Raw genomic sequence first — 27082 nt, 5'->3', positions numbered from 1 at the left:
AGTAATAAGTAACATTTATTGAGAATTAATTTTATGCTACGTATTGTACTAAGTATTGGATTGGCCAAAAAGTTCATTCGGGGTTTTCCATAACATGTTAGGTAACATTATATATAATTAATATATATATACATTGCATCATTTAGTACTCATGAAAACCATATGATGTAGGTACTATTTTTTTTTGATGTAGGTACTATTATTGCTCCCATTTTACATAGTAGGAAAAAGAGAATTAATGAGGTCAAGCAATTTCTTCTAAAGCTACGTTGTTTATAAGTGGTGAAACTGAGATTTGAACCTATAGAGTGCCACAGAGTTTGTCCTCATATTTACAAAATGGAGCGTAATTGTAAGAAGTGACCAATTCTAATGCTTGTCAACACATGAAACTTTTTGGGAAAGAGTGGGTCTGATGATTTGTGATGAATGGTAGTTTCCATGTTCTCAGATTTGATCACGGCCAGTTACATATTTTATACAGTCATAAAACAAGTAATAACTTTTGGATAATTTTATAACAGCACTTATCTTCTGAAGAGTTAATAAATTTCTTATAAGTTATAGGAAACATTCTTTGGAGTTTGGGATGTAGATTGGTGTGTGGGGGGGTGTATGCACCCAAGCACACGCATGTGCACGGATTGGGATCTGTACATCAGGGTAGCTAATCATCCCAGTTTGCCTAGGCTTGGGTTTCTAGATCATGGAACTTTTAGTGCTAAACTAGGAACCTTGCAAAAACAGGTTAATAGGCAATTATGTATCTTCATATACTTGTGTGTGTGTGTGTGTGTGTGTGTCTGTCTGTCTGTCTGTCTGTCTAAAGTGATGGTAGTAGAGCTACAAGGAATTCAGATCTGGCAGAGCATAAAACAGCTCTGAATTCAGTGCCTAGACTGTTACCTGTCTGTTTTATTAGCAGAAAGTTCCGCCTCCTGTGTTTTCCCCGTTTCAGATAACCTTTTCTTGTCATGAAGAAATTAATTTCTTTGTTGGAATCGTTGCAAGTAAACTTGATAGCAGTAGTATTATTGAGGCAGCTTACTCAGTGATTTACTAAGTACAGCCTCTTCATAAAATGTGAAGCAGAAATAAATTTATTGATCATTACCAGGATTTCAATAACCTGTTGAACTATCTGATTTTTTTCCCCTTCTCATAAAGCCCACTATTTTTATTTCTCTTTATACCTTTGCGTTAGTTGTTTCTTTTGAAAACATTTTTACATGTATTTTCACATCATGTAAACAGTTTTTTGTGTGTATTTGCTTTCTTCTAGAGTATAGTTTGAATGTCTAAAAAGCTGTTATTAGATTAAACTACATGAAATTGCCAAGATTTGACTGTTTTGACCTATAGCAATGGCATCTTCATATGGATCAACTAATAGTTAATTCATCTTTTGGTCATTTGAAAATATTAGGCTACTAACTTAAGTCTAAGCAGAATATTCCATTGAAACCCTGGTTAATGTTATGGAGGAACTGAGATGAACTTTGGGCTTATGACTCTGTGCTGCCCATTTGCTACAAATACATTTTGAAAGGTATAACTCATGTGGAAAAACTGAGCATTGCACAGCCATTAGTACTAGTAGAGATTTAAAAATTTATTTTAACCAAAGGTTAAGACCAAATTTAACGACTATTCTTACTCTGTTTAAAAAAATTGGAATATAATTGCTTTACAATGTTGTGTTTAGTTTCTGTTGTACAGTGAAGTGAATCAGCTATATGTATACATATATCCCCTCCCTCTTGGACCTCCCCCTGTCTGCCATCCCACCCCTCTAGGTCATCATTAGATGTGGTAGTATGTATACTACACGTGGTAGTATATATATATGTCAAAGCTAATCTCTCAATTCATCCCACCCTCCCCTTCCCCCTCTGTGTCCACACGGCTATTCTCTACATCTGTGTTTCTATTCCTGCCCTGCAAATAGGTTCATCTGTACCATTTATCTATATTCCAGGTATATGCGTTAATATACAATATTTGCTTTTCTCTTTTTGGCTTACTTCACTCTGTATGACAGACTCTAGGTCCATCCATATCTCTACAAATGACCCAATTTCATTTCTTTTTATGGCTGAGTAATATTCCATTGTATATATGTACCACATCTTCTTTATCCATTCATCTGTCAATGGATATTTAGGTTGTTTCCATGTCCTGGCTATTGTAAATAGTGCTGCAGTGAACATTGGGGTACATATGTCTTTTTGAATTATGGTTTTCTCAGGGTATATGTCCAGTACTGGGACTGCTGGGTCATATGGTAATTCTTTTAGTTTTTTAAGGAACCTCCATACTGTTCTCCACAGTGGCTGTATCAATTTACATTCCCAGCAACAGTGCAAGAGGATTCCCTTTTTTCCGCATCCTCTCCAGCATTTATTGTTTGTAGATTTTTTGATGATGCCTATTCTGACCAGTGTGAGGTGATACCTCATTGTAGTTTTGATTTGCATTTCTCTAATAATTAGTGATGTTGAGCAGCTTTTCATGTGCCTTTTGGCCATCTGTATGTCTTCTCTGGTGAAATGTCTATTTAAGAGTTCCGCCCATTTTTTGATCGGGTTGTTTGTTTTTTTGATATTGCGTTGCATGAGCTGTTCGTATATTTTGGAGATTAATCCTTTGTCCATAGTTTCGTTTGCAAATATTTTCTCCTATTCTTTGGGTTGTCTTTCCATCTTGTTTATGGTTTCCTTTGCTGTGCAAAAGCTTTTAAGCTTAATTAGATCCCATTTGTTTATTTTTGTCTTTATTTTCATTACTCTAGGAGGTGGGTCACAAAAGATCTGGCTGTGATTTATGTCAAAGAGTGTTTTTCCTATGTTTTCCTCTAAGAGTTTTATAGTGTCTGGTCTTACATTTAGGTTTTTAATACATTTTGAGTTTATTTTTGTGTATGGTGTTAGGGGGTGTTCTAATTTCATTCTTTTATATGTAGCTGTCCAGTTTTCCCAGCACCACTTATTGAAGATGCTGTCTCTTCTCCATTGTATATTCTTGCCTCCTTTGTCGTAGATTAAGTGACCATAGCTGCGTGGGTATATCTCTGGGCTTTCTATCCTGTACCATTGATCTATATTTCTGTTTTTGTGTCAGTACCATACTGTCTTGATTACTGTAGCTTTGTAGTATAGTCTGAAGTCTGGGAGCCTGATTCCTCCAGCTCCATTTTTCTTTCTCAAGATTGCTTTGGCTATTGAAAAATTTTTTGTTCCAGTTCTGTGAAAAATGGCATTGGTAATTTAATAGCAATTGCATTGAACCTGTAGATTGCTTTGGACAGTATAGTCATTTTCACAATATTGATTCTTCCAATCCAGGAGCATGGTATATCTCTCCATCTGTTTGTGTCATCTTTGATTTCTTTCATCAGTGTTTTATTGTCTTCTGAGTACAGTCTTTTGCCTCTGTAGGTAGGTTTATTCCTAGGTATTTTATTCTTTTTGTTGCCATTGTAAATGTGATTGTTTCCTTAATTTCCCTTTCTGATTTTTCGTTGTTAGTGTATAGGAATGCAAGAGATTTCTATGCATTAATTTTGTATCCTGCAACCTCACCAAATTCATTGATTAGTTCTAGTAATTTTCTGGTGGCATCTGTAGGATTTTCTAGGTATAGTATCATGTCATCTGCAGACAGTGACAGCTTTACTTCTTCTTTTCCAATTTGTATTCCTTTTATTTCTTTTTCTTCTCTGATTTCCATGGCTAGGTCTTCCAAAACTATTTTGAATAATAGTGGCCAGAGTGGACATCCTTGTTTTGTTCCTGATCTTAGAGGAAATGCTTTCAGTTTTTTACCATTGAGAATGATGTTTGCTATGGGTTTGTCATATATGGCCTTTATTATGTTAAGGTAGGTTCCCTCTCTGCCCACTTTCTGGAGAGTTTTTATCATAAATGGGTGTTGAATTTTGTCAAAAGCTTTTTCTGCATCTACTGAGATGATTATATGGTTTTTATTCTTTAATTTGTTAATATGGTGTATCACGTTGATTGATTTGCGTATATTGAAGAATCCTTGCATCCCTGGGGTAAATCCCACTTGCTTACGGTGTATGGTCTTTTTAATGTGTTGTTGGATAATGTTTGCTAGTATTTTGTTGAGGATTTTTGGGTCTATGGTCATCATTGATATTGGTCTTTAATTTTCTTTTTTTGTGATATCTTTGTCTGGTTTTGGTATCAGGGTGATGCTGGCTGCATATAATGAGTTCAGAAATGTTCTTTCTTCTGTAATTATTTGGAATAGTTTGAGAAGGATAGGTATGAACTCTTCTCTAAATGTTTGGTAGAATTCACCTGTGAAGCCATCTGGTCCTGGACTTTGTTTGTTGGGAGTAGTTTTTTTTTTAAACATCTTTATTGGAGTATAATTGCTTTACAATGGTGTGTTAGTTTCTGCTTTATAACAAAGTGAATCAGCTATACATATACATATATCCCCATATCTCCTCCCTTTTGCATCTCCCTCCCATCTTCCCTATCCCACCCCTCTACGTGGTAACAAAGCATCGAGCTGATCTCCTGTGCTATGCAGCTGCTTCCCAGTAGCTATCTGTTTTACATTTGGTAGTGTATATATGTCCATGTCACTCTCTCACTTTGTCCCAGCTTACCCTTACCCCTCCCTTTGTTCTCAAGTCCATTCTCTACGTCTGTGTCTTTATTCCTGTCCTGCCCCTAGGTTCTTCAGAACCTTTTTTTTTTTGATTCCATATATATAGGTATTAGCATATGGTATTTGTTTTTGTTTTTCTGACTTACTTCACTCTGTATGACAGTCTCTAGGTCCACCCACCTTGCTAATGTTCGGAGTTTTTAAATTACTGATTCAATTCCATTACTGGTGATTGATCTGTTCATATTTTCTATTTCTTCCTGGTTCAGTCTTGTTTCCTGAGATAGGCTTGTATTGCTTTAAACTTCCCACTTAGAAATGCTTTTGCTGTGTTCCATAGGTTTTGGATTGCTGTGTTTTTGTTTTCATTTGTCTCCAGGTATTTTTTGATTTCCTCTTTGATTTCTTCAGTGATCCAGTGGTTTTTTTTTTTTTTTTTTTTTTGCGATACGCAGGCCTCTCACGTTGCGGAGCACAGGCTCTGGACGCGCAGGCCCAGCGGCCATGGCTCACAGGCCCAGCCGCTCCGTGGCACGTGGGATCCTCCCGAACCAGGGCACGAACCCGTGTCCCCTGCATCGGCAGGCGGACTCTCAACCACTGCGCCACCAGGGAAGCCCGATCCAGTGGTTTTTTAGTAGCATATTGTTTAGCCTTTACCTGTTTGTGGTTTTTTGTTTGTTTTTTCTTGTAGTTGATTTCTACATTGTGGTCGGGAAAGTGCTTGATACGATTTCAATTTTCTTCAATTTACTGAGACTGGTTTTGTGGCCTAGCATGTGATCTATCCCAGAGAATGTTCCATGTCACTTGAAAAGAATGTGTATTCTGCTGCTTTCAGATGGAATGCTCTATAAATTTCTGCTGCTTTCAGATGGAATGCTCTATAAATATCAATCAAGTCCATCTGGTCTAATGTGTCACTTAAGGTCAGTGTTTCCTTATTGATTTTCTGGCTGGATGATTTGTTCATTGATGTAAGTGGGGTGTTGAAGTCCCCTATTATTATCGTGTTACTGTTAATTTGGCCTTTTATGTCTGTTAGCATTTGCCTTATATATTCAGGTGCTTGTATGTTGGGTGCATGTGTATTTACAATTGTTATATCTTTTCTTGGGTTGATCCCTTGATCATTATGTAGTGTCTTTCTTTGTCTTTTGTAACATTCTTTATTTTAAAGCCTATTTTGTCTGATATAAATATGGCTACTCTGGCTTTCTTTTGATTTCCATTTGCATGGAATACTTTTTTCCATCCTCTCACTTTCAGTCTCTATGTGTCTTTAGATCTGAAGTGAGTCTCTTGTAGGTAGCATATATATGTGTTTTGTTTTAGTAACCATTCAGCCAGTCTGTGTCTTTTGATTGGAGCATTTAGTCAATTTACATTTAAGGGAATTATAGTATGTTCTTATTGCCATTTTGTTAATTGCTTGGGGGTTATTTTCATAGCTCATCGTTTCCCCCTTTTTTTTGTTGTCTGGTGAGTTGATGACTATATTCAGTGTTATGTTTACATTCCTTTTTATTTTTTGTATGTGTATCTTTTATAGATTTTTGGCTTTTGGTTACCATAAGGTTTTTATGTAGCAGTCTTTATATATATGTGATTGTTTTGAGTTGCTGATCTCTTAATTTCAAATGCATTTTTTAAAAACCCCTGCATTTGTACTCTCTTCTCACAATTACTGTTTTTGATATCATATTTTACATAGAATAGTTTTATGTATCCCTTCACTACTTATTGTGAATATAGATGATTTTACTACTTTTGTCTTTTAATCTTCCTGCTAGGGACTTTGCTGTTGATGAGGTACACCTGTAACGTATTGTACATCAACTATACTTCAGTTTAAAAATTAAGGGGACTTCCCTGGTGGCACAGTGCTTAAGAACCCTCCTGCCAATGCAGGGGACACGGGTTTGAGCCCTGGTCTGGGAAGATCCCACATGCTGTGGAGCAACTAAGCCCGTGTGCCACAACTACTGAGCCTACGTGCCATAACTACTGAAGCCCACTGGCCTAGAGCCTGTGCTCCACAACAAGAGAAGCCACTGCAATAAGAAGCCTGCGCACTGCAGCAAAGAGTAGCCCCTGCTCGCTGCAACTAGAGAAAGCCCACATGCAGCAATGAAGAACCAATGCAGCCATAAAAACAAACGAAAAAAAGCAAACAATCTTCCTCCTAAATTTCTGCATGGGTGATTTTATTTTTTAACTTTTATTGTATGTTTGCCTTTACCATTGAGCCTTTTTATTTTGTAATTTTCTTTTTTTAAAAAATTTATTTTATTTTTATTTATTTTTGGCTGCATTGGGTCTTTGTTGCTGTGCGTGGGCTTTCTCTAGTTGCGGCGAGCAGGGGCTATACTTGGTTGTGGTGCATGGGTTTCTCATTGCGGTGGCTTCTTTTGTTGCAGAGTATGGGTTTTAGGCGTGTGGGCTTCAGTAGTTGTGGCATGTGGGCTCAGTAGTTGTGGCGCATGGACGGGCTTAGTTGCTCTGCGGCATGTGGGATCTTCCTGGAGCAGGGCTCGAACCTGTGTCCCCTGCATTGGCAGGTGGATTCTTAACCACTGTGCTACCAGGGAAGTCCCACATTTTGTAATTTTCTTGTTTCTAGTTGTGTTCTTTTCTTTTTTGCCTAGAGAAGTTTCTTTTAAAAAATAAATTATTTATTTGGTTGCACCGGGTCTCAGTTGCGGCAGACAGCCTCCTTAGTTGTGGCTCGTGGACTCCTTAGTTGTAGTACATGGGCTCCTTGCTTGTGGCATGCGGGCTCCTTAGTTGTGGCATGCGAACTCTTAGTTGCAGCATGCATGTGGGATCTAGTTCCCTGACTAGGGACTGAACCCGGGCCCCCTGCATTGGGAGTGTGGAGTCTTATCCACTACACCACCAGGGAAGTCCCTTTAAAAAAAAAAAAAATTATTTTTTATTTTTGGCTGTGTCGGGTCTTAGTTGTGGTGTGCAGGCTCTTTGTTGTGGTGTGCGGGCTTTTCTCTAGTTGTGGCACCTGGGTTTTCTGTCTCTAGTTGTGGTGTGCGGATTCCAGAGCAGGTGGGCTCTGTAGTTGTGGCACGTGGGCTGCAGAGTGCATGGGATCTGTGGTTTGCGGTACGTGGGCTCTCTAGTTGAGGTGCGTGGGCTCAGTAGTTACCCCACGGTATGTGGGATCTTAGTTCTCCGACCAGGGATCAAGCCCATGTTCCCTGCATTGGAAAGTGGATTCTTTACCACTGGATCACCAGGGAAGTCCCTAGAGAAGTTTCTTTAACATTTGTTGTAAAGTTGGTTTAGTGGTGCTGAAATGTTTCAGCTTTTGCTTGTCCTAAAGGTTTTGATTTCTCCATCAAATCTGAACAAGAGCCTTGCTGGCTAGAGTATTTTGGCTGTAGGTTTTTCCCTTTCATCAGTTTAGATACATCATGCCACTACCTTCTTTCCTGCAGAGTTTCTGCTAAAAAATCACTTGATAGCCTTACGTGAGTTCTCTTGTGTATGATGTGTTGCTTTTCCGTTACTGCTTTTAATATTCTCTTTTAATTTTTGTCATTGTAATTCCACTGTGTCTTGATATGTTCCTCTTTGGGTTCATCCTGTATGGGACTCTCTGCACTTCCTGGACTTGGGTGACTGTTTCCTTTCCCAGGTTAGGAAAGATTTCAGCTGTTATGTCTTCAAATATGTTCTCAGCCCCTTTCTCTCTCTCTTCTCCTTCTTGTACCTCTATGATATGAATATTTTGCACTTGATATTGTCCCAGAGGTCTCTTAAACTGTCCTCATTTCTTTTTGTTCTTTTTTCTTTTCTTTGTTCGGCATCAGGGATTTCCACTACTCTTGTCTTCCAGATCATTGGTTTGTTCCTCTGTGTCATTTAGTATACTGTTGATTCCTTCTAGTGTAGTTTTCATTTGTTTTATTGTAATCTTTTTCTCTGGTTCTTTATATTTTCTAACGCTTTGTTAAAAACTTCTAACTTCTCCCTCTGTGCATCCATTCTTCTGCCGAGTTCTTTAATCAACTTTACAGTCATTACTCTGAATTCTTTCTTGGGTAGATTGCCTATCTCCACTTCACTTTGTTCTTCTGGGCTTTTATCTTGTTCCTTTGTCTGGAAGTTGTTCCTCTGCTGCCTCATTTTGCCTAGGTTGCTATTTGTATTTTAATGTATCTGATAGGTTAGTTATGGTTTTCTGACCTTGGAGAAGTAGACTTCTGTAGGATACATCTTCTGTGTCCCAGCAGCACGTTCCCCACTTGTTACCCAAGCTATATGCTCTTGGGGTTCCCCCTCTGAGGGCTGTGTGGGTCCTTCTGTTGTGGTGGGATGACTATATGGGTGGTCTGGTAGGCTTTGTTGGCCCCTAGCCCTGTTGGTTGCCAGGCCCTGCCTTGTGCAGAGGATGCCGGCTACTGGTTACCAGGGACTGGTCCAAAGCAGCTGACTGCAGAACCCCAGGGGGCCCTGGGGTAGTGTTGGCTCACTGGCGGGCAGAGTCAGGGTCCAGAAGACGCTGGGGCTGTTGCCCGCCTGTTGGTGGGTGAAGCCATGGCTTGGGGTTAGTGCTGAACTACTGGCAGGCAGAGCTGAGTCCTAGAGTCTGGGTGCAGGGCCCTGGGATCCCAGAGCTGGTGTCACACAGCTCACGGGGGGAGACCAGTTCCTGACACAGATGGGTCAGGGTCCAGGGTGTCCCAAAGCCTGTGTTGACCTGCTAGTGGACATGACTAAGGCCCAGCTGGTCATAGGGTAGGGTCTGTCCTGTGGGCAGGTGGTGTCTGCAGTCTGCAGGACTGTGGTTTCCTTGTGTCTGGTGTCTTACCTGTGGTGGGTGACGCTGGTCTAGAGGCTTGTGCAGGCTTCTTGGAGGGCTGGGCCGGTGCCTGCCCACTGGTGGGTGGAGCTGTGCCTTGGCCCTCTGGTGGGCAGGGCCGAGTCTAGAGGCATGTCTAGAGGTGGCTGTGGGCTTAGGAAGTGTTTAGACAGCCTTTCTGCTGATGGATGGCTCTGTGTCCCCCCGTCACCCACCAGTTAGTTATTGGCCTGAGTCATCCCAGCATTAGCACCTACAGGATGTTGGGTGGAGCCAGGACTTGGCATTAATGAGTTAGAGGGAGGATCCCACGGTGGCACCTGCGCACATGAGTGTCCATGCAGTAGAGAGCTCCTAAGAATGCTGCTGCCAGTGTCTGTGTCCCCAGGGTGAGCTGCAGCTCCCCTCCTGCCTCTCTGAGAGGCTCTTCAAGACCAGTAGGCTCCTATCAAATTATTGCTTTTGCCCTGGGTCCTGGTGTGTGTGAGATTTTGTGTGTGCCCTTTAAGAGTGAAGTCTCTATTTCCCCCAGTCCTGCGGGACTCCTGAAATTAAGCCCTGCTGCCCTTCAAAGCCAAATGCTCTGCGGGCTCATCTTCTTGGTCCAGGACCTCCAGGGTGGGGAGCCCAATGTGGGGCTCAGAACTCTCATTCCTGTGGGAGAACCTCTGCTCTATAATTATTCTCCAGGTTATGGGTCACCCACCCTGGGGGTATGGGACTTGATTATATCACAAGTCCACCCCTCTTACCCGTCTTGTGTGGGTCCTTCTTTATGTCTTTAGTTGTAGAAGCTCTTTTCTGGTAGGTTCTGGTCTTTTTCATCGATGGCTGTTCTGCAGATAATTGTGATTCTGGGGTGCTTGTGAGAGGTGAGCTCTCAGGGTCTTTCTACTCCTCCATCTTCGCCCATCTCCCATGTATTCTATTTATAATACGAAAAAAACCCTGGATACTGACATAGTCTTTGCTGCTTCTCTCGTCTTTGTAGCCTCTTCAATGCAGCAGTCTGACTGGCCTTTTTACAACACAAAGTTACATCACTCTTCTCCGTTGGCCATTGCAGAGGAAACGCTCTGGCTCCTACAGTGGCCTATGGAACCTATACAACATGCCCCTTTGCCTTATTTGGCCTTTTCTGCTACTTGCCTCCCTCTGACAGGGCTCTGCTCCAGCACACAGGCCTCAGTTGTTCATATTTAAGAGGAAGGAAATTATGTAATACTGCACTCTACAGTGTGGATCATATATATTGATCTTTTCTTCTTGGATGATCGGGTTCTTCATATACAAGTGGGCATACCATGATATGGGAATAAACTGTACTGCATGGAATCACATGACAGAGTGTGGTGGACTTGTGGTTCAGTGGCTAACCCAGTATATAAGCACAGTTATACCCATGGATTAGGGTTACAACCTCAGGTATTTCTGTTACTCTGAGAATGGACAGTGATCTCTTATAATTCTCAAGTAGAAAAGTAACTAACCATTTTCTCTAAGCCCTTATAAGGTAAGTACTTCATCTCAAGGTTGAAAGAACCCCTGTTTATGGGCTCAGATAATGGTATTTTATTAATTTAACTAAACTGCTTTAATGTATCAGTTTTAGGGAGGTGTTTTCTTTGAAATGAAAAGACTTGATCACTCACTCAAAGGTGGCATTGGCGGCTATTCAGTTGATCATTTTCATATCAACTATAGGAAAGCTTCAAGCCAAACCTTGCCTGGCCTTCTAATTTGTAAGCATAGCTACCTAGTGACCTCTGACATGCAGGTTTTCCTCTGCTATGGTATTTGGATAAAGGGGATGTCATTGCTCTTGAGAAAGAGGATGCAGGTGAAAAGAAGTACAGAGAGCTCATTCAGTAACATTGTACAGATCAGGGGAGTCACTACTGGGCACTGTAATAGTTACAACTATAAAACAGAACAAAAATTCTTTGAATTTAATATGAGAATCTTGATACAAGGAGGCAAGAATTTTACATAGGCTCTTATGGCACATGGAATGATTCAGGTCATATAGAGAATCAGCACACAATACAGAATAAGGGTGACAAAACATGAGCATCTAAAACAGGATCAGGATGGGAACGTTCCTTTCATCCATACTTGCTCTTTAGTAAAGAGCAGAGGGAGTTAACATTGGAATCACATTCTATGTTATTTATAATTTATGGAGTAAGTTTGTTGTATATGTTGTATGTGTATACTGATTGATTAGTAAACTAAGAAACAGGAAAGAGGTGGGAAGTTGTGACTTTTCCAAGAGCAGAATCTATAAAAAGCTAGAGTAGAGGAAAGAAGGAGGAAAGTAGTAGGCATTAAGGAAGAATCTTCATTAAGATCGTAAGATGCCCCCCGGCCCCATTTCATCCTAGTATTTAATCAGATCCTCCTCTCATTGCCTTCTCTTTGTGACCTGGTTTTCTTTTAACAACTTTATTGAGATATAATTCAATACCATACAATTCACTCATTTAAAATGTACAGCGCAATGAATTTTTTGTTATTCACAGAGTTGTGCAACCATCACCACAATCGATTTTAGAACATTTTTTATTTTCCCAAAAGGAAACCCCATACTCATTATCAGTCACTCTCTATTCTCCCCCAATATTCCAGCCCTAGGCAACCATGTGATCCAAGTTTTACAAGTTATTGATTTGAAATTCTCTGCTGCCTTCCAAGGACATTCTACTTCAAACCATTTGATTGATCACACAGGTACAGTCAGAAAACTGTAACTAATCTTTGTTGATAAAAGTCTTGTAAATCAAAGAGAGTGACATATAACCGCATTCTTAGATATATCTCATTATATACAGCTTCTTAATCATGATTTTCAAGTGTTTTTTTTTTTTTTTTTTTATCATAGATGTAGACCTGTTAAATATACCCTCAACCTCAACCCCTGACTGATCCTATAAGTAAGCTGTAGGGGAAGCTAAAGTGTCCTCAGTAAGTTGCCTGGCACATATGGAACCAGAATAAGGAGGCTAGTTAGATGGTTCAAACATGGAGTGGCACCACTCTCTTAGTCAGAATGTGGTTGGCAGAATAATGCCCCCACCAACCCCCATAGATACCTGTGTCCTAATCCCTACAACCTGTTACCTTACACAGCAGAGAGGACTTTGCAGATGTGATTAAGTTAAAGTCCTTGAGATGGGGAGATTAGATTGGACACGCCTAGATAATCCACTGTAATCACATTTCTTTATAATGGGAGAACCTTTCTGTGGTGAAAGGGTGATGGGATTATGGAAGAACAAGAGATAGGGCAGTATGGGAAGAGCTCAACCCACCACTGCTGGCTTTGAAGATGATGGCGAGAGGCCACGTGCCAAGGAGTGCTGGTGGCCTCTAGCAGCTGGAAAAGGCAAGGAAGTAGATTCTCTCCTAGAGTTCTCAGAAGGGAATACAGCCCTGCTGACACCTTGATCTTAGACCAGTGAGACTCATGTCAGACTTCTGACCTATAAAACTGTACAACAATAAATCTGTATTGTTTTACGCCACTAAATTTGTGGAAATTGGTTACAGCAGCAATGAAAAACTAAAACACAGACCTTATAATGTGGATCTAGGCAGTTAAGCCTTGGGCAAGCACACCTTCTCCTAGAACAGTGCAGGTGGGCCTTGCCCATGTTTGCCTCAGTGGCTCTTCTTTCTTTGTATCTCAGGTGTCTTCCTTGAAGCCCTTTCTTGAATGACTTATTTATTAAAATGCATTTAATGAGAACATAGACTTAAGAGTTAGGTGGGCCTGTGTTAAATTCGGGCTCTGCCATTTTACTAGCTGGATAACCTTGGACAGGTGATAATATTCTAAGCCTTGGTTTTTATGAACAAAGTGAGAATAATAATACCTACCCTTTGGGGATATTTGGAGGATAAAATGATATAATATATGTAAAATAGCACGATGCTTGATATATAGTGAGCCCCTAATATATGATAGCTGTTACTATCTTCTCCTAAAGCCTAGAAGGAATTTGCCAATAGCATGCATTCTAACACTTGCTCAGATACAAATATATTAAGAACTATTCGTACAGCTGTTGTGTTTCGGTGACTGTGCCACAGGATTCTGTTCATAGCCCTAAGGGTCCTGATATTGAGCCTTTTAACTGAAAAAGGCTTACTTTTGGAAACTTCAGTGAGTAAGTTAAAACCACCTTTGGTTTATAGTGCAGTATGTAACGCCTTTTAATATTTCCTTTATTCTTCAAGCTAAGGTGAAATAGAATGTTAAAGAAAACCTGGAATTGTTTCTACAGTTAAAAAAAAAATTCCTAATGACTGGAATAATTTCTTCACTTTAAATCCCTACTGCCCAGCAAATGGCTGACACATAATAGGCAGCAATAAGTGTTTACTGAACTGAACTAACCTGGCCTCTAAGCACTTATTCTTTCACAACCTGTTTTATCTCGTTTGTTGCTAGTCTAATTTAGGCCTGTTTTTTGGGCCTTGCCTATTAACAGCAGTTTTGAATGGCTCTTTTTGCTCCTTGTCTTTTCCCTCTTGATTTTCCACAGTACCAGCAAACTAGGCAATGACTGTTGTACAGTATATCCTCTTCATTTAGTCTTCTTTTTCTTTGACCCATCACATACTGCCTAATAGCCATATTTTAAACTCAATGTTTCCCAACTTTTTATGGCATGGTATACTTAGAAAATGATGATATTTGTGTGGTACACTGGGGTAGGAAGCAAGCCGTCTTATGACTGGAGGTTTTGGATTCTAAGGGCTGAGTCACCCTCTCAGTACAGCCGTCACCTAATTTGGGCACACCAGTATGCCTTGGTATACTTACTGGGAAGCTCTGCTTAATCTAGCATTTTAGACTGGCTGCAGTTGGAATTCATTCTGTCTTTTACATAGATAATTAATGAGCACTGTTTGTGTCCATGCTAAGCTCTGGGGGAAAGGAATTGAGAGCACTGTATCAGGCATTCTCCTACATGAGCTCTTAGTTCCAGGCAGACAAATCTGTTTACTGGCCTCCAAATGAGCCTTCAGTATTCCTCTCATACATTTGCTTATGTCTTTTTTGTTTTTGAATAACCTGTATTTCCTTTGTCATCTCTGAATCTTCCTCCTGTCTTCTCCATGATGCTGTCCCTAATACAGTTAAAGTATGGCAGTTTTGTTTGTTGTATTCTGTTACATTTATTAACTCACTCAAGTTTGGTGCCCTCTGTAAAGCCCGTATTCTTTCTTTGTATTAATTCTTATTCACTTACTTTCTATCTTATATTTGTCAGCATTTTCCCTTTATAAATGTTCCTATTGTTCTTATGCTGATATTTATCCTGCTCACTCTTCCTACAACTTTGTGTCATATAAATTCTGAGGAATATTTAATACTATTACAATAAATATAAAATAATATTCATTGTGCGTATATATTTATCAGGTAATAGCAAATGTTTTTTGTGCTCTTATTTGGACCAGGCATTATTCTAATAGCTTTATGTATATTTAACATATTTAGTCTTCACAGCAGCCCTATAAATATAAAATATTTTTACATCTCCATCTTACAGATGAGGAAGTTTGAGACATAGGTTAGTTAAGTAACTTGCCAAAAGTTGTACACTATTAAGTATCAACGCCAGGATTGAAATGTAATCAGTTACAGTGGGCAGTGTTGACAATGAGCCCATACTAATAAAACATTCTGTAATACTGTGCTGCAAAAAAGCCAAGTTATAGATGTATGAGCAGACCAGTAGGTATTTAGTACTAAACATGCCCGCTAAGGTGAGTTAGGCTATATTACAGGAAGAAAGAGAAGTTGCAGTCATAAGAAATATACAATCTGGAGAGTACGATAACATGTAATACCAGCAAATGGTCAGTGATATAGAAATCAATAGTTAATATTATTTATGGAGGATCAACTGTATATGCCAAGAAATGAACAGAGTACTTTGCATATATTATCCTATCGAAGCATTATCATAACACTATTGAGTAGTTGCTATCAACCCTATTTTATAGATGAGGGAAAAGAGGGACTTCCCTGGTGGTGCAGTGGTTAAGAATCTGCCTTCCAGTGCAGGGGACATGGGTTCTATCCCTGGTCAGGGAACTAGACCCCACATGCATGCCGCAACTAAGAGTTCCCATGCCACAACTAAGGAGCACATATGCTGCAACTAAAGGAGTTGGTGAGCTGCAACTAAGACCTGGTGCAATCAAAATAAATCTCAAATAGGTAACCTGCCCAGAAGTTACTGAGCTGGGAAGTGGTAGAGCTGAGGCTGGAATCTGGGCCCATCTGCCCTGTTTTCTTTTCACTGTGCTGTCCTGCCTCTCTGATGGTAGGTGCCCTGGCAGAAGGGCAGAGACATGCAGGCGAGCCACTGTTAGAATGTAGTTAGAGCTGTGCTTAACTTTGGAAAACAGTAGTGATAATGGTACTTTTTTTCTTCAAATTAGAATTTGAGGAAGGAATATAACCAACATTCTGGAATAAACCCAGTAAAAGTATTATTCATTTTTGTTAAACCATTACCTTGTGATCTTGGCTAAGCTTCTTTCTCTTTTTGTACTTCAGCTCTATCTTTTATAACATATATGTGGTTAATAGGTATCTACTTATATCCAAAGATGTTTTATGATGTTAGGAGTACTGTTCAAACTCTGGAAGTAAGTAGTAAGTACTACACAAATACTAAGTTTTAGTACTTAGTTTGAATATTGACATTTGATACCACCATGTTTTTCCTTTATAGCATCACACCTTTTTTTTTTCATTCCTAGGCAATATGCACATAGTTTATCAACATGATCACAATTTTTAGAGAAGCTAAAGTTTTAATGGAAAATGGGGAGAAAACTTAAGGGGTACATTTTTTACCATGCTTTATATTATTGTCCTGCCCATTTCCTTTAGAATACAAACCAATTCAAAATGCCCTACAGAGCATTTTAAATTTACAGAGCCTGTGGAACACTGCCCATTTTTGCAAATGGAAGGTCAGAAACAGTTATTTGCTACACAGCAAGCCCCACACAGGCAGCATCTGCATCTCGGTCATATTTGTATTTCCCAAGAGGCTTTGCACGAGGGGGTGCTTAATAAATATTGGTTGAATAATTGAGTTGTTGTTTTCTACCTTTCTTTAACCTTCACAGTTCAATTTGTTTGCTTAAAAGAAATTCTCATCACAATTTTTGAAAGCTTAAACACTAAGGTTTATGTTTATATAGGTATGTAAAATGACAATTAATTACAAAATACTGTTTTATGTTTTAGCTAGTGAAAAATGATGGCCTCTCTTTTATGACTTCTATAAACCAGTAAGAGATCTGAGCACCCAAAGGCTTATGTTATTGTTTAAAGATTCCTTTGAATTTTCTAATAAACATTAGAAAAAAAAAAACCCTCACAATTGCACAGAAAGTCTGATGTTTTATTTTTTATAAATTTATTTATTTATTTTTGGTTGTGTTGGGCCTTTGTTGCTGTGCATGGGCTTTCTCTAGTTGTGGCGAGCAGGGGCTACTCTTCGTTGCAGTGCATGGGCTTCTCATTGTGGTGGCTTCTCTTGTCGTGGAGCACGGGCTCTAGGTGCACGGGCTTCTGTAGTTGTGGCACGTCAGCTTCAATAGTTGTGGTGCGTGGACTTAGCTGCTCCGCAGTATGTGGGATCTTCCTGGACCAGGGATCGAACCCGTGTCCCCTGCATTGGTAGGCAGATTCTTAACCACTGCATCACTAGGAAAGTACCCTTAATTTTTTCATTGAAGTATAGTTGATGTACAATATTATATGTTACAGGTGTAAAATATAGTGATTCACAATTTTTAAAGGTTATGCTCCATTTATAGTTATTGTAAAGTATTGACTATACTCCCTCTGTTGTAAAATATATCCTTGTAGCTTATTTATTTTATACCTGATAGTTTGTACCTCTTAATTCCCTACCCCTATCTTGCCCCTCTCCCCCCCTCCATTGGTAACCACTTGTCTGCTCTCTGTATCTGTGAGTCTGTTTCTTTGTTATATTCACTAGTTCATTGTATTTTTTTAGATTCCACATATAAGTGATATCATACAGTGTTTGTCTTTCTCTGACTTATTTCATAATAAGAATATGAACTGTATAATACCCTCCAGGTCCATCCCTCTTGCTGCAAGTGGCAAGTTTTCATTCTTTTTTACAGCTGAGTAGTACTCCACTGTATATATACACACCACATCTTTATCCATTCACCTGTTTTTAAAAAATTTTTATTTTATATTGGAGTATAGTTGATTAACAATGTTGTGTTAGTTTCAGGTGTACAGCAAACTGATTCAGTTATACATATACATGTATCTATTCTTTTTCAAATTCTTTTCCCATTTAGGTTATTACAGAATATTGAGCAGAGTTTCCTGTGGTATACAGCACACCTTTACTTTGCTGTCTTTTTTTTCCCTCCTGATACTGACAAAAGAGATTTGTTCATAGAGAACTGACTCTGAAGATGACACTCTTCATTGTATCTCAATGGCTTAGGCTCCATATGCAGTTTCTTCTCTGTCTTTAATTAAACTTGTTTTTTTCAGTGCTGTAGCTGGGAGCACTGTGTTGACACAACTCATTCTTGTACAGAACAGATTAAAATGTCAGTGTTCCAATGTTCTCATCTGTGAGAAAAAGAAAATATTTGGGATATTTTATTTATAACTTTTAAAAGACTCCTCTGTGAAGAAAGATTACTTGTAGGCTGGAAAACCATTTGACAGTTAAAGGATAGAACTCTAATATTAGTCTAACAAAAAAGGGGAAAAAGACTGAAAGTTTACTAGAACCCTTTTCTAGGGATTTAGAACACATCTTTCTATTTCCTTCTTAATTTTCACTTAATTTTATCTTTTAATTCCCTAGAGTTCTGCTTAATCCTTCTAGATGCTGTGTATGCAGAATATTGACAGTTTCCGCAAAAGGCAGTTAGTCAGTCATTACAGTAAACACACATATTATGTGGATGGAGGGCTACTAGTCAAGGGAAATGGAGTTGGCGTATTGAGGCTTTAACCTTCATATCGTAAGTCTAAATGTATCTGTTTTTACAATGGAGTCTTTAATATTTGTTAGCTAGTTACTGGTGAATAGGTCCGCAAGTTCACCTTGCTACAGCTTGAGACTCTTTTCTGCCTATCAGGTGTTCACAGGATATAAGCTACATCAGTTAATGCTGGGTGCTGTGCAAATTTTAGAAGTCACGGTAAAGAGACAGGCTTGCTGCAAATTGATAAGGTAGGGACTTAATAAGAGGAGCCAATACTAATGGAACACTTGCATGCATCTAGAATATTTAAAAGTGTCTCTGTATTGATGTATCGACTGTCTAATCTGCACAGCTCTATGAATAGGTGATATTATCTTTGCTGTACAGATGGGAAATGGAGGCCTGCAAATGTAAAGTAACTTGTGCAAGGCAAAACAAGAAATGGAGAAGCTGGATTTGAATCCAGGGAGTCTGGTTCTGTAGCCTATTCTATTAGAGAGTTTCTGGAAGTTTATTAACTCTTGATATTGTACGGTTTGGGAGCTTTTACTCTGGTGATGTTGCCTGAGTGGCGTCCTGAGAAGTAGGAGCTTGCTGTGACTCCCCTCTTGCCCTTTTCTTTTGTCCTCCATTACTTGCTGAGGCCCATTAATTCTAGACAACATCTCTCAAATTTGTCCCATCTTTCCTATCACACTGCTGCTACCTTAGTTCAGGCATCTTTGGGACATAGCAGCAATCTCCGGATGTCCCTCCTGTCTCCATTCTAAGTGTCTCCCTGTCTACCCCCGCAACTGATTATCCGCATTGATCCTATAGTAAATCTTTATAAGAAACCAATCTGATCAGGTCCTTCACAGGATTAAATGTAAAATAATACCTAGTTATAGGCATATATCACATTTTACTCATCCATTCTACCAGTTGATAGAAGTCTGGGTAGCTTCTACTTTTTGGCTATTACGAATAACATTGTTATGAACATTCATGTAAAAGGTTTTGCGTGGACATAGGTTTTCATTTCTCCTGTATATATACCTAGGAGTGGAGTTGCTGGGTCAAATGTTTTTTTTGAGGAACTGCCAGACTGTTTTCCAAAGCAGCTGTCCCATTTTACATTCCCACCAGCAGTGTATAAGGTTTCTAATTACCCCACGTTCTTGCCAACATGTTATTTTCCTTTTTATTTTATTTGATACTTGCCATTGATACTAATACTAATGGATGTAAAGTGGTATCTCATAGTGTCTTTGATTTGCATTTCCATGATGGCTAAGGATGTTGAGCACCTTTTTATGTGCTTTTTGGCCATCTGTATATCTTCTCTCGAGAAATGTTTATTCAGATCTCATTTTTTAAAACTGAGTTTGAGTAATGAGAGTTCTTTATATATTCTAGATACAAGCCCCATATCAGATATATGATTTACAAATATTCTCTTCCCTTTTGTGGAACTGTCTTTTCACTTTCTTGATAGTGTCTTTTGCTTTTTTCCTTCTGTTTTTTGGCTGTGCAGTGTGGCATGTGGGATCTTAGTTCCTGGACCAGGGATCAAACCTGTGCCCCCTGCAGTGGAAGCACGGTGTCTTAACCACTGGACCACCAGGGAAGTCCCTTGATAGTGTCTTTTGAAGCATAAAAGTTTTTAATTTTGATGAATCCCCAAATACCTATTTTTTCCTTTTGTCTTCTCCCATGTGCTTTTGCTGTCATATTTTAGAAGCCATGGCTCAACCGAAAGTCATAAAGATTTACCCCTAAATAGAATTATATAGTTCTAAATATAGTACTTAGGCTTGTGATCTATTTGGAGTTTTTCTTTGTGTGTGTATGGTGGCAGGAGGGGGTCCAACTTCATTTTTCTGCATGCAGGTATCCAGTTGTTCCAGTGCTATTTGTTGAAAAGACTAATTCCCCCACTGAAATGTTTCGGCACCTCTTAAGAAAAATATCTGACCATAAATGTAAAGGTTTATTTATGGATTCTCAGTTCTGTTTGATCTATCCACATATTACTGTAGCTTTGTACTAAGTTCTGAAATTGGGACGTATGAATTTTCCAATATTTTTCCTCTTTTGAAAGGTACTTTTGCCTATTCTGGATCCTTTGCATTTCCATATGAATTTTAGGATCTGAAACATTTCTGAAAAAAATGCAGCTGTTATTTTGATATCGACTGAATTGAATATGGAGATCAATTTGGGAAGTATTGTCATCTTAAGTCATCTAATCCATAAATGTGGGATGTCTTTACATTTATGTTGGTATTCTCTAATTTTTCAATGTTTTGTAGTTTACATTCTATAAGAATTGAGGAACACTTTTGCCTAAGTTGTGGGACTGTATTTTATTTTGGTATCTGTTTTTCTAAATTATATACTCAAGTATCATAGCTTGTTTATATAGTAAAAAGTTATGCCATAAGGAGAACACTGTTAGTATTACTATGGATTGCTAAATCATGAATTAGGATATATAGTAAGGTCCCCCATTTTTAATTCCTGAACTTGGTTAGTTATGCCTTTGTTAGAGAATTGGAATCTCTCCCACAAGGACTCACCGCTCCAGGACCCGCTGTCACATTGATTCACACTCCCAGGAGGACTCTCTCTGAGATGGGGAGACAGAAAGGTGCTTCTGAGGAGGTGGTGGTGGCCTTGGGGCCTTTACACACTCACCCGTGGTCTGGCAGTGGATCACCAGGATGTTGGCCATCTCAGCAAACTTAACACTGGAAGGGTTCTTTTTAATTTCCTTCAAGAATTCTCCAAGGACCACCTCACACCTACCAATGAGCAAAGGAGAAAGGAGACAGCTCATGCAGCCAGAGCCAGAGGAGTCTCCACCAGTGGTGCCACGTCTGCTGTGCTCTGTGGGACACACTTGTCACATGGACATTTTTCCGAGGCTGGGGGTGGATGATCTCCTAGCTCCTCAAAGCAGGAAGCACACGAACCAGGAAGAGGACGGTGAATTTTGTGCTCTCCTGCCGCCTCCTGTCTGTTGGGTGTGGGGTATGCGTACGCGCCGAGGGGCCCCTGCAGCCGCCTGCCCCTCTCCTCCTCCACTCACATTTTCCGAATCTCTTTGCCGTTGTCGCCCAGGATCTGGAAGAGTCCATCCAGGATCTCCGGCAAATAATCCAGCAGGTTAATGTCTGGCACGGACTCCAGAACCAGGATCTGCCCCAGGGGAGGAAACCATCAGGGAAAGTCACCAGCCAGAGAACCTGCATCTCCTCGCCCATCCTCTGGACTGGCCAGCGAGAAGGGGCCCTGCTGAGGCATCTTTTCACGGCAGTGTCCCGTGGGGGAGCAGGTGCTAGTAGTTGTTGTTTCTGTTCAATGGGCAGGGGAACGGCAATTTAACCCCAGGGCAGTTCAGATGCCCGGGGGCGGGGCGGGGGGTGCGGGAGGGAACCCATGGGAAAGGTGGGCAAGGCTAGAAGAGGTGTGACAGCTGGAGGAGCACAGCTGGCTTCAAAGGTAAATCTGGGTGTTTCCGGAGACAAGGAAGGAACCACATCCTCTGCAGAGGCAAACGTGATGGGCTTTGGGGGCAAAGCTGAATACATGTGTCTTCGGATGATCTGATGTCATTGGCTCCTAGAGGGATAACAGTGAGGCACCCCCGCAGCCACAGGAAGTGCCCAGGTGAGCCAGAGAGCAGACCTCACTCAACTAGAGGCTCCCTACAGCTGGAGAAGGAGCGTCGCGGGGCCGGATCTTACCCAGGAGATGATGAACTGCCGGGCGTACTGGTTGTTGGAATAAATCCTCTCCCGCAACAAGGGGATGAAGCCCACCAGGTCGAACTTGTTGCTCTCCGTCACGATGTCCTGTGGGTCAAAGGCATGAGAGCTGCCTGCTGGGGGCGGGGCTGCCTGACCTGGCTGAATCCCCGGCCCGGGCTGGCTCCAGGGGTCAGGCGGACACAGAGGAAGATGACGGAGCCTGAGTCAGGCAGGAGAGGCCCCCGGAGCATCCCTCCTCACACAGGCCGAAGGACCAGCAAAAAGGATGCACTGAAAGCAGGAATCAAGGTCGAGAGAACTAATCAAAAGGCAAAACCCTGCATCTCTGTGGTCTGGCTCGAATGCCCTGGTGAGCTGAGCATAAACTGCCCTGTCACTGGGGGCAGGGTGGGGTCGGCATGAGGGGCCATTAGGGGGACAGAATGGTTCTGTATTTTGATCCTGCTGTTGACATAACTCTATACTCTCATCATAGAGCTGTATACTATTCCATTAACTGTTAAGTGAAACAAATTTTTTTTTAATTACCAAGAGCATCAAGACCCACGGTGCAAGGCCACAGAGCCAGCCTTCAGGTCTGAGATGTGGAGAGAATGGCATAAAGAAATCACAAGTCTGCAACACCCTGCTGGGGCTCGGGGGTCAGGGTCAAGGCCCTGGCTAGTGTGTAGGTCCCTCCAGGAGAAGGGCTCACCTTGCCCAGCGCGATGGAGCAGGCGGCCAGGCCGATGAGGCCCCTTTTCTGGCTGTGTGGGTGCTGGGACAGGGCAAACTCCTGTGACAGCGTCTGGATCACATGCTTGATCTGCACTGTGTTGTTCTGGGCCACGAACTCCCGGACCAGCCTGGAGAGGGAGCAGAGAGGGGCTGCAGGACCAGCGGGATCAGGCTGCTCCTGCTACTGCCGGCTCTGGGGCCCGGGGCTGGGGTGAGGGAGGGAGATGACCTGTTTAGAAAGAGGAATTGGGAGTCAGGCATCTCAGGGCAGGGCTTTCCCAGTTCTGCTGCTGACTGGGAGGCGTTGGCTGGGTCACGGTCCTTTCCCTTTTCTGGGTCTCCGTTTCCCTTTGTCTATGACAGAATGAAGAACAGTGGTGAACAGTGTCACTTCTGGGAATCTGAGAGAATGCAAGTGAATGTCCTGCTGGGGCCTCAAAACTGTAGTGATCCATCGTCTTCATTCAATACTTGCTCAGTGTTGCAAACAGCTCATGCACCCAAGTGGTTCTCTGTGTCTGTGTCATTGTTTCTGGGGATCCACAAACAATCAAGGATGTGTAGCAACATGACACAAGCAACACCACAGAAGCAAGAACGCCGCAGGTAAGTCTCCCTGGGCTGACGGGGAAGCGCCATCTGAGTCGAATCTTAGTACCATTACCAGGCCTTTTCCAGGTAAAGAAAGGAAGGCAGGGAACCTCAGGCACAGGGAAGAGCCTGGCTAAAGGCGGGGGCCCCGAAAAGACATGGTGTATTTAGGGAAGGGTGAGGAGTCCGGTGTGTGGAAGGGGTGGCTGGGAACAGTTAAAGAAAAAGACGAGCTGGTGAAAGGTTTCCAACAATGGGGTGACATACTTATGTCTGTGTTTTGACCAGAGAGGCTGCCTCAGGTAGAGGTGGCCTGGTTTGACAGAGGGAGACTGCAATATCTCCAAGGGAGAACACTGCAGTGCTCAGGGTCAGGAAGGGAGGCCTGAAATACAGCTGAGGCAGTGGGAAGCAGCAGGGAGAGGGCAGGAAGGGTAGAGACGCCTGCAAGGTGCCCACCTGGGGGGTGATGCTAGCAGGGAGAGGGGGTCTGAGGGAGGCAGCGCCTGTGGTCACCCTGGGGGGATGCTCCCAAGGCAGGCCCTGCCCGAATGGAGGCGAGCACAGGGAGGCCCAGCTCCGTCAGGCACCAGGGTCTCCTTTCAGAGCCCAGTGGACGTGAAGACACTCTGCCCTTCGGAGGCTCACAGCATCTCTGCAGTGAGAAGCCTCCTGAGGGCCAACGGTGGCATGAGGGGCCCAGATAACCACTGGGGAGCTGCGGCCTGGGGGTCAGGGACATCTTCCCAGGAGTGGGAACTGAGCTGGACCTCGGAGGAGGCAGAGACCCTGAGAGAAGGAAACAGGTGTTCCGGGCAGGAGGAAATGTGTGGGCAAAGGCAAGGAGAGAAAAATAGCCAAATTTGCCTGGGGTCCAGAGAACAGCAGGAAATCAACTGGGATGAGCTGGCCCGGCAGCTCAGATTCAGGAGAAGGGATCTCACATCGTGGGTGACAGGGAAGCTGCTCATGGGTTTTGAAGAGATGGTCAGAGTGTTTTAAGAAAAACCCCATGATCATCTCATTAGATGCAGAAAAAGCTTTTGGCAAAATTCAACACCCATTTATGATAAAAACTCTCCAGAAAGTGGGCACAGAAGGAACCCACCTCAACATAATAAACCCACCTCAACATAATAACATCATTGTCAATGATGAACAATTGAAAGCATTTCCTCTAAGATCAGGAACAAGACAAGGATGTCCACTCTCACCACTATTATTCCACATAGTTTTGGGAGTCCTGGCCATGGCAATCAGAGAAGAAAAAGAAACAAAGGCATACAAAGAAGGAGGGGATATAGGTATACATACAGCTGATTCATTGTACAGAAGAAACTAACATTGTAAAGCAATTATACTCCAAAAAAAAAAAAGCTGTGAGATGGATGGGAAGGGGGAGACTGTCTCATCATCAGGTGGGAGGGACTAGGACCCGTGTAGCAGCTGAAGTTGTGACGAGGGAGGCCTAGAGATAACAGACTTTTCAAAGTAGTTGCCTGGACTCATTACCTAATTGCTCTGTGCCCATCACAGCAGGTACACTGCTCGCCTATGGCATACATGGGGGTCTCAAGCTGGCTCAAAGAATTTTAAGGACAGTCAAGTCCAAAAGGTATGAACTGGTTTGTGTGGTTTCAGATCAGTATCAGGAACCTGCTAGTAATTAGCGTTGTTTAACTAAATGTGCTGTCCTGTGAGGCTGTGACCACTCCTGTAAAAAGGCTGTTCAGACTTCTGGGAAGATGGCAGAAGAGTAAGACTCGGAGATCACCTTCCTCCCCACAGATACACCAGAAATACATCTATGCGTGGAACAACTCCTACGGAGCACCTACTGAACGCTGGCAGAAGACCTCAGACCTCCCAAAAGGCAAGGAACCCCCCACATACCTGGTTAGGGCAAAAGAAAAAAATAGAGACAAAAGGATAGGGACGGGTCCTGCACCAGCGGGAGGGAGCTGAGAAGGAGGAAAAGTGTCCACACACTAGGAAGCCCCTTTGCGGGCGGAGACTGCAGGTGGTGGAGTGGGGGAGCTTCGGAGCCATGGAGGAGAGCACAGCAACAGGGGTGCGGAGGGCAAAGCGGAGAGATTCCAGCACAGAGGATCAGGGCCGACCGGCACTCACCAGCCGAGAGGCTTGTCTGCTCGCCGGACGGGGTGGGCGGGGCTGGGAGCTGAGGCTCCCGCTTCTTCACAGGTCAGACCCCAGGGAGAGGACTGAGGTTGGCGGCGTGAACACAGCCTGCAGGGCGTTAGTGCACCATGGCTAGCCGGGAGGGAGTCGGGGGAAAAGTCTGGACCTGCTTAAGAGGCAAGAGACTTTTTCTTCCCTCTTTGTTTCCTGTTGCGCGAGGAGAGGGGATTAAAAGCGCAGCTTAAAGTAGCTCCAGAGACGGGCACAAGCCGCGGCTAACAGCGCGGACCCCAGAGACGGGCACGAGACGCTAAGGGTGCTGCTGCCGCCACCAAGAAGCCTGTGTGCGAACACAGGTCACTATCCACACCCCCTTCTGGGGAGCCTGTGCAGCCCGCCACTGCCAGGGTCCCGGGATCCAGGGACAACTCCCCCGGGAGAACGCACAGCGCGCCTCAGGCTAGCAATGTCACGCTGGCCTGTGCTGCCGTAGGCCTGCCCCGCACTCCGTGACCCTCCCTACACCCCCGGCCTGAGTGAGCCAGAGCCTCCGAATCAGCAGCTCCTTTAACCCCATCCTGTCTGAGCAAAGAACAGACGCCCTCCGGCAACCTACGTGCACAGGCGGGGCCAAATCCAAAGCTGAGCCCCTGGGAGCTGTGAGAACAAAGAAGAGAAAGGGAAATCTCTCCCAGCAGCCTCAGAAGCAGCGGATTAAAGCTCCACAATCAACTTGATGTACCCTGCATCTGTGGAATACATGAATAGACAATGAATCATCCCAAATTAAGGAGCGGTGTGGATGAAAGGCTCTTGGTGCTGCAGCCAGGAGTTACTGCTGTGCCTCTGAGGTGGGAGAGCCAACTTCAGGACACTGGTCCACAAGAGACCTCCCAGCTCCACATAATATCAAACGGCAAAAATCTCCCAAAGATCTCCATCTCAATGCCAGCACCCAGCTTCACTCAACGACCAGCAAGCTACAGTGCTGGACATCCTATGCCAAACAACTAGCAAGACAGGAACACAACCCCACCCATTAGCAGAGAGGCTGCCCAAAATCATAATAAGTCTACAGACACCCCAAAACACACCACCAGACGTGGACCTGCCCACCAGAGAGACAAGATCCAGCCTCATCCACCAGAACACAGGCACTAGTCCCCTCCACCAGGAAGCCTACACAACCCACTGAACCAACCTTAGCCACTGGGGACAGACACAAAAAAACAACAGGAACTACGAACCTGCAGTCTGCAAAAAGGAGACCCCAAACACAGTAAGATAAGCAAAAGGAAAAGACAGAAAAACACACAGCAGATGAAGGAGTGGATAAAAACCCACCAGACCTAACAAATGAAGAGGAAATAGGCAGTCTACCTGAAAAAGAACT

General features: G+C 42.5%; 1 protein-coding gene, 1 long non-coding RNA gene and 1 pseudogene across 3 annotated transcripts in view; 1 reads left to right on the top strand and 2 right to left on the bottom strand.

The window, feature by feature from the left end:
* LOC137215416 (TBC1 domain family member 14-like) overlaps nt 1-22472 on the bottom strand; it is a 51422-nt pseudogene extending 28950 nt beyond the window's left edge.
* The window catches only part of VAC14 (VAC14 component of PIKFYVE complex), a 207416-nt gene that overhangs the window by 153482 nt on the left and 26852 nt on the right, over nt 1-27082 (bottom strand). For both annotated transcript variants that reach the window (XM_067721030.1, XM_067721027.1), the window contains exons 2-3: nt 23189-23313; nt 22937-23087 (exon numbers count right to left, since the gene is read on the bottom strand). In XM_067721030.1, the coding sequence (XP_067577131.1) occupies nt 22937-23087; nt 23189-23313 (276 nt within the window). The remainder of the gene's footprint in view (nt 1-22936; nt 23088-23188; nt 23314-27082) is intronic.
* The window catches only part of LOC137215608 (uncharacterized), an 88509-nt gene that overhangs the window by 52028 nt on the left and 9399 nt on the right, over nt 1-27082 (top strand). Inside the window, exon 3 of the long non-coding RNA XR_010939347.1 lies at nt 23323-23565. This is a non-coding gene — a long non-coding RNA (uncharacterized lncRNA). The remainder of the gene's footprint in view (nt 1-23322; nt 23566-27082) is intronic.

This window comes from Pseudorca crassidens, chromosome 20, assembly GCF_039906515.1.
Source record: "Pseudorca crassidens isolate mPseCra1 chromosome 20, mPseCra1.hap1, whole genome shotgun sequence".
Classification (NCBI taxonomy): domain Eukaryota; kingdom Metazoa; phylum Chordata; class Mammalia; order Artiodactyla; family Delphinidae; genus Pseudorca; species Pseudorca crassidens.
The sequence above is the reverse complement of the archived record's forward strand: the minus strand, read 5'-3'. Positions and strand labels throughout refer to the sequence as shown.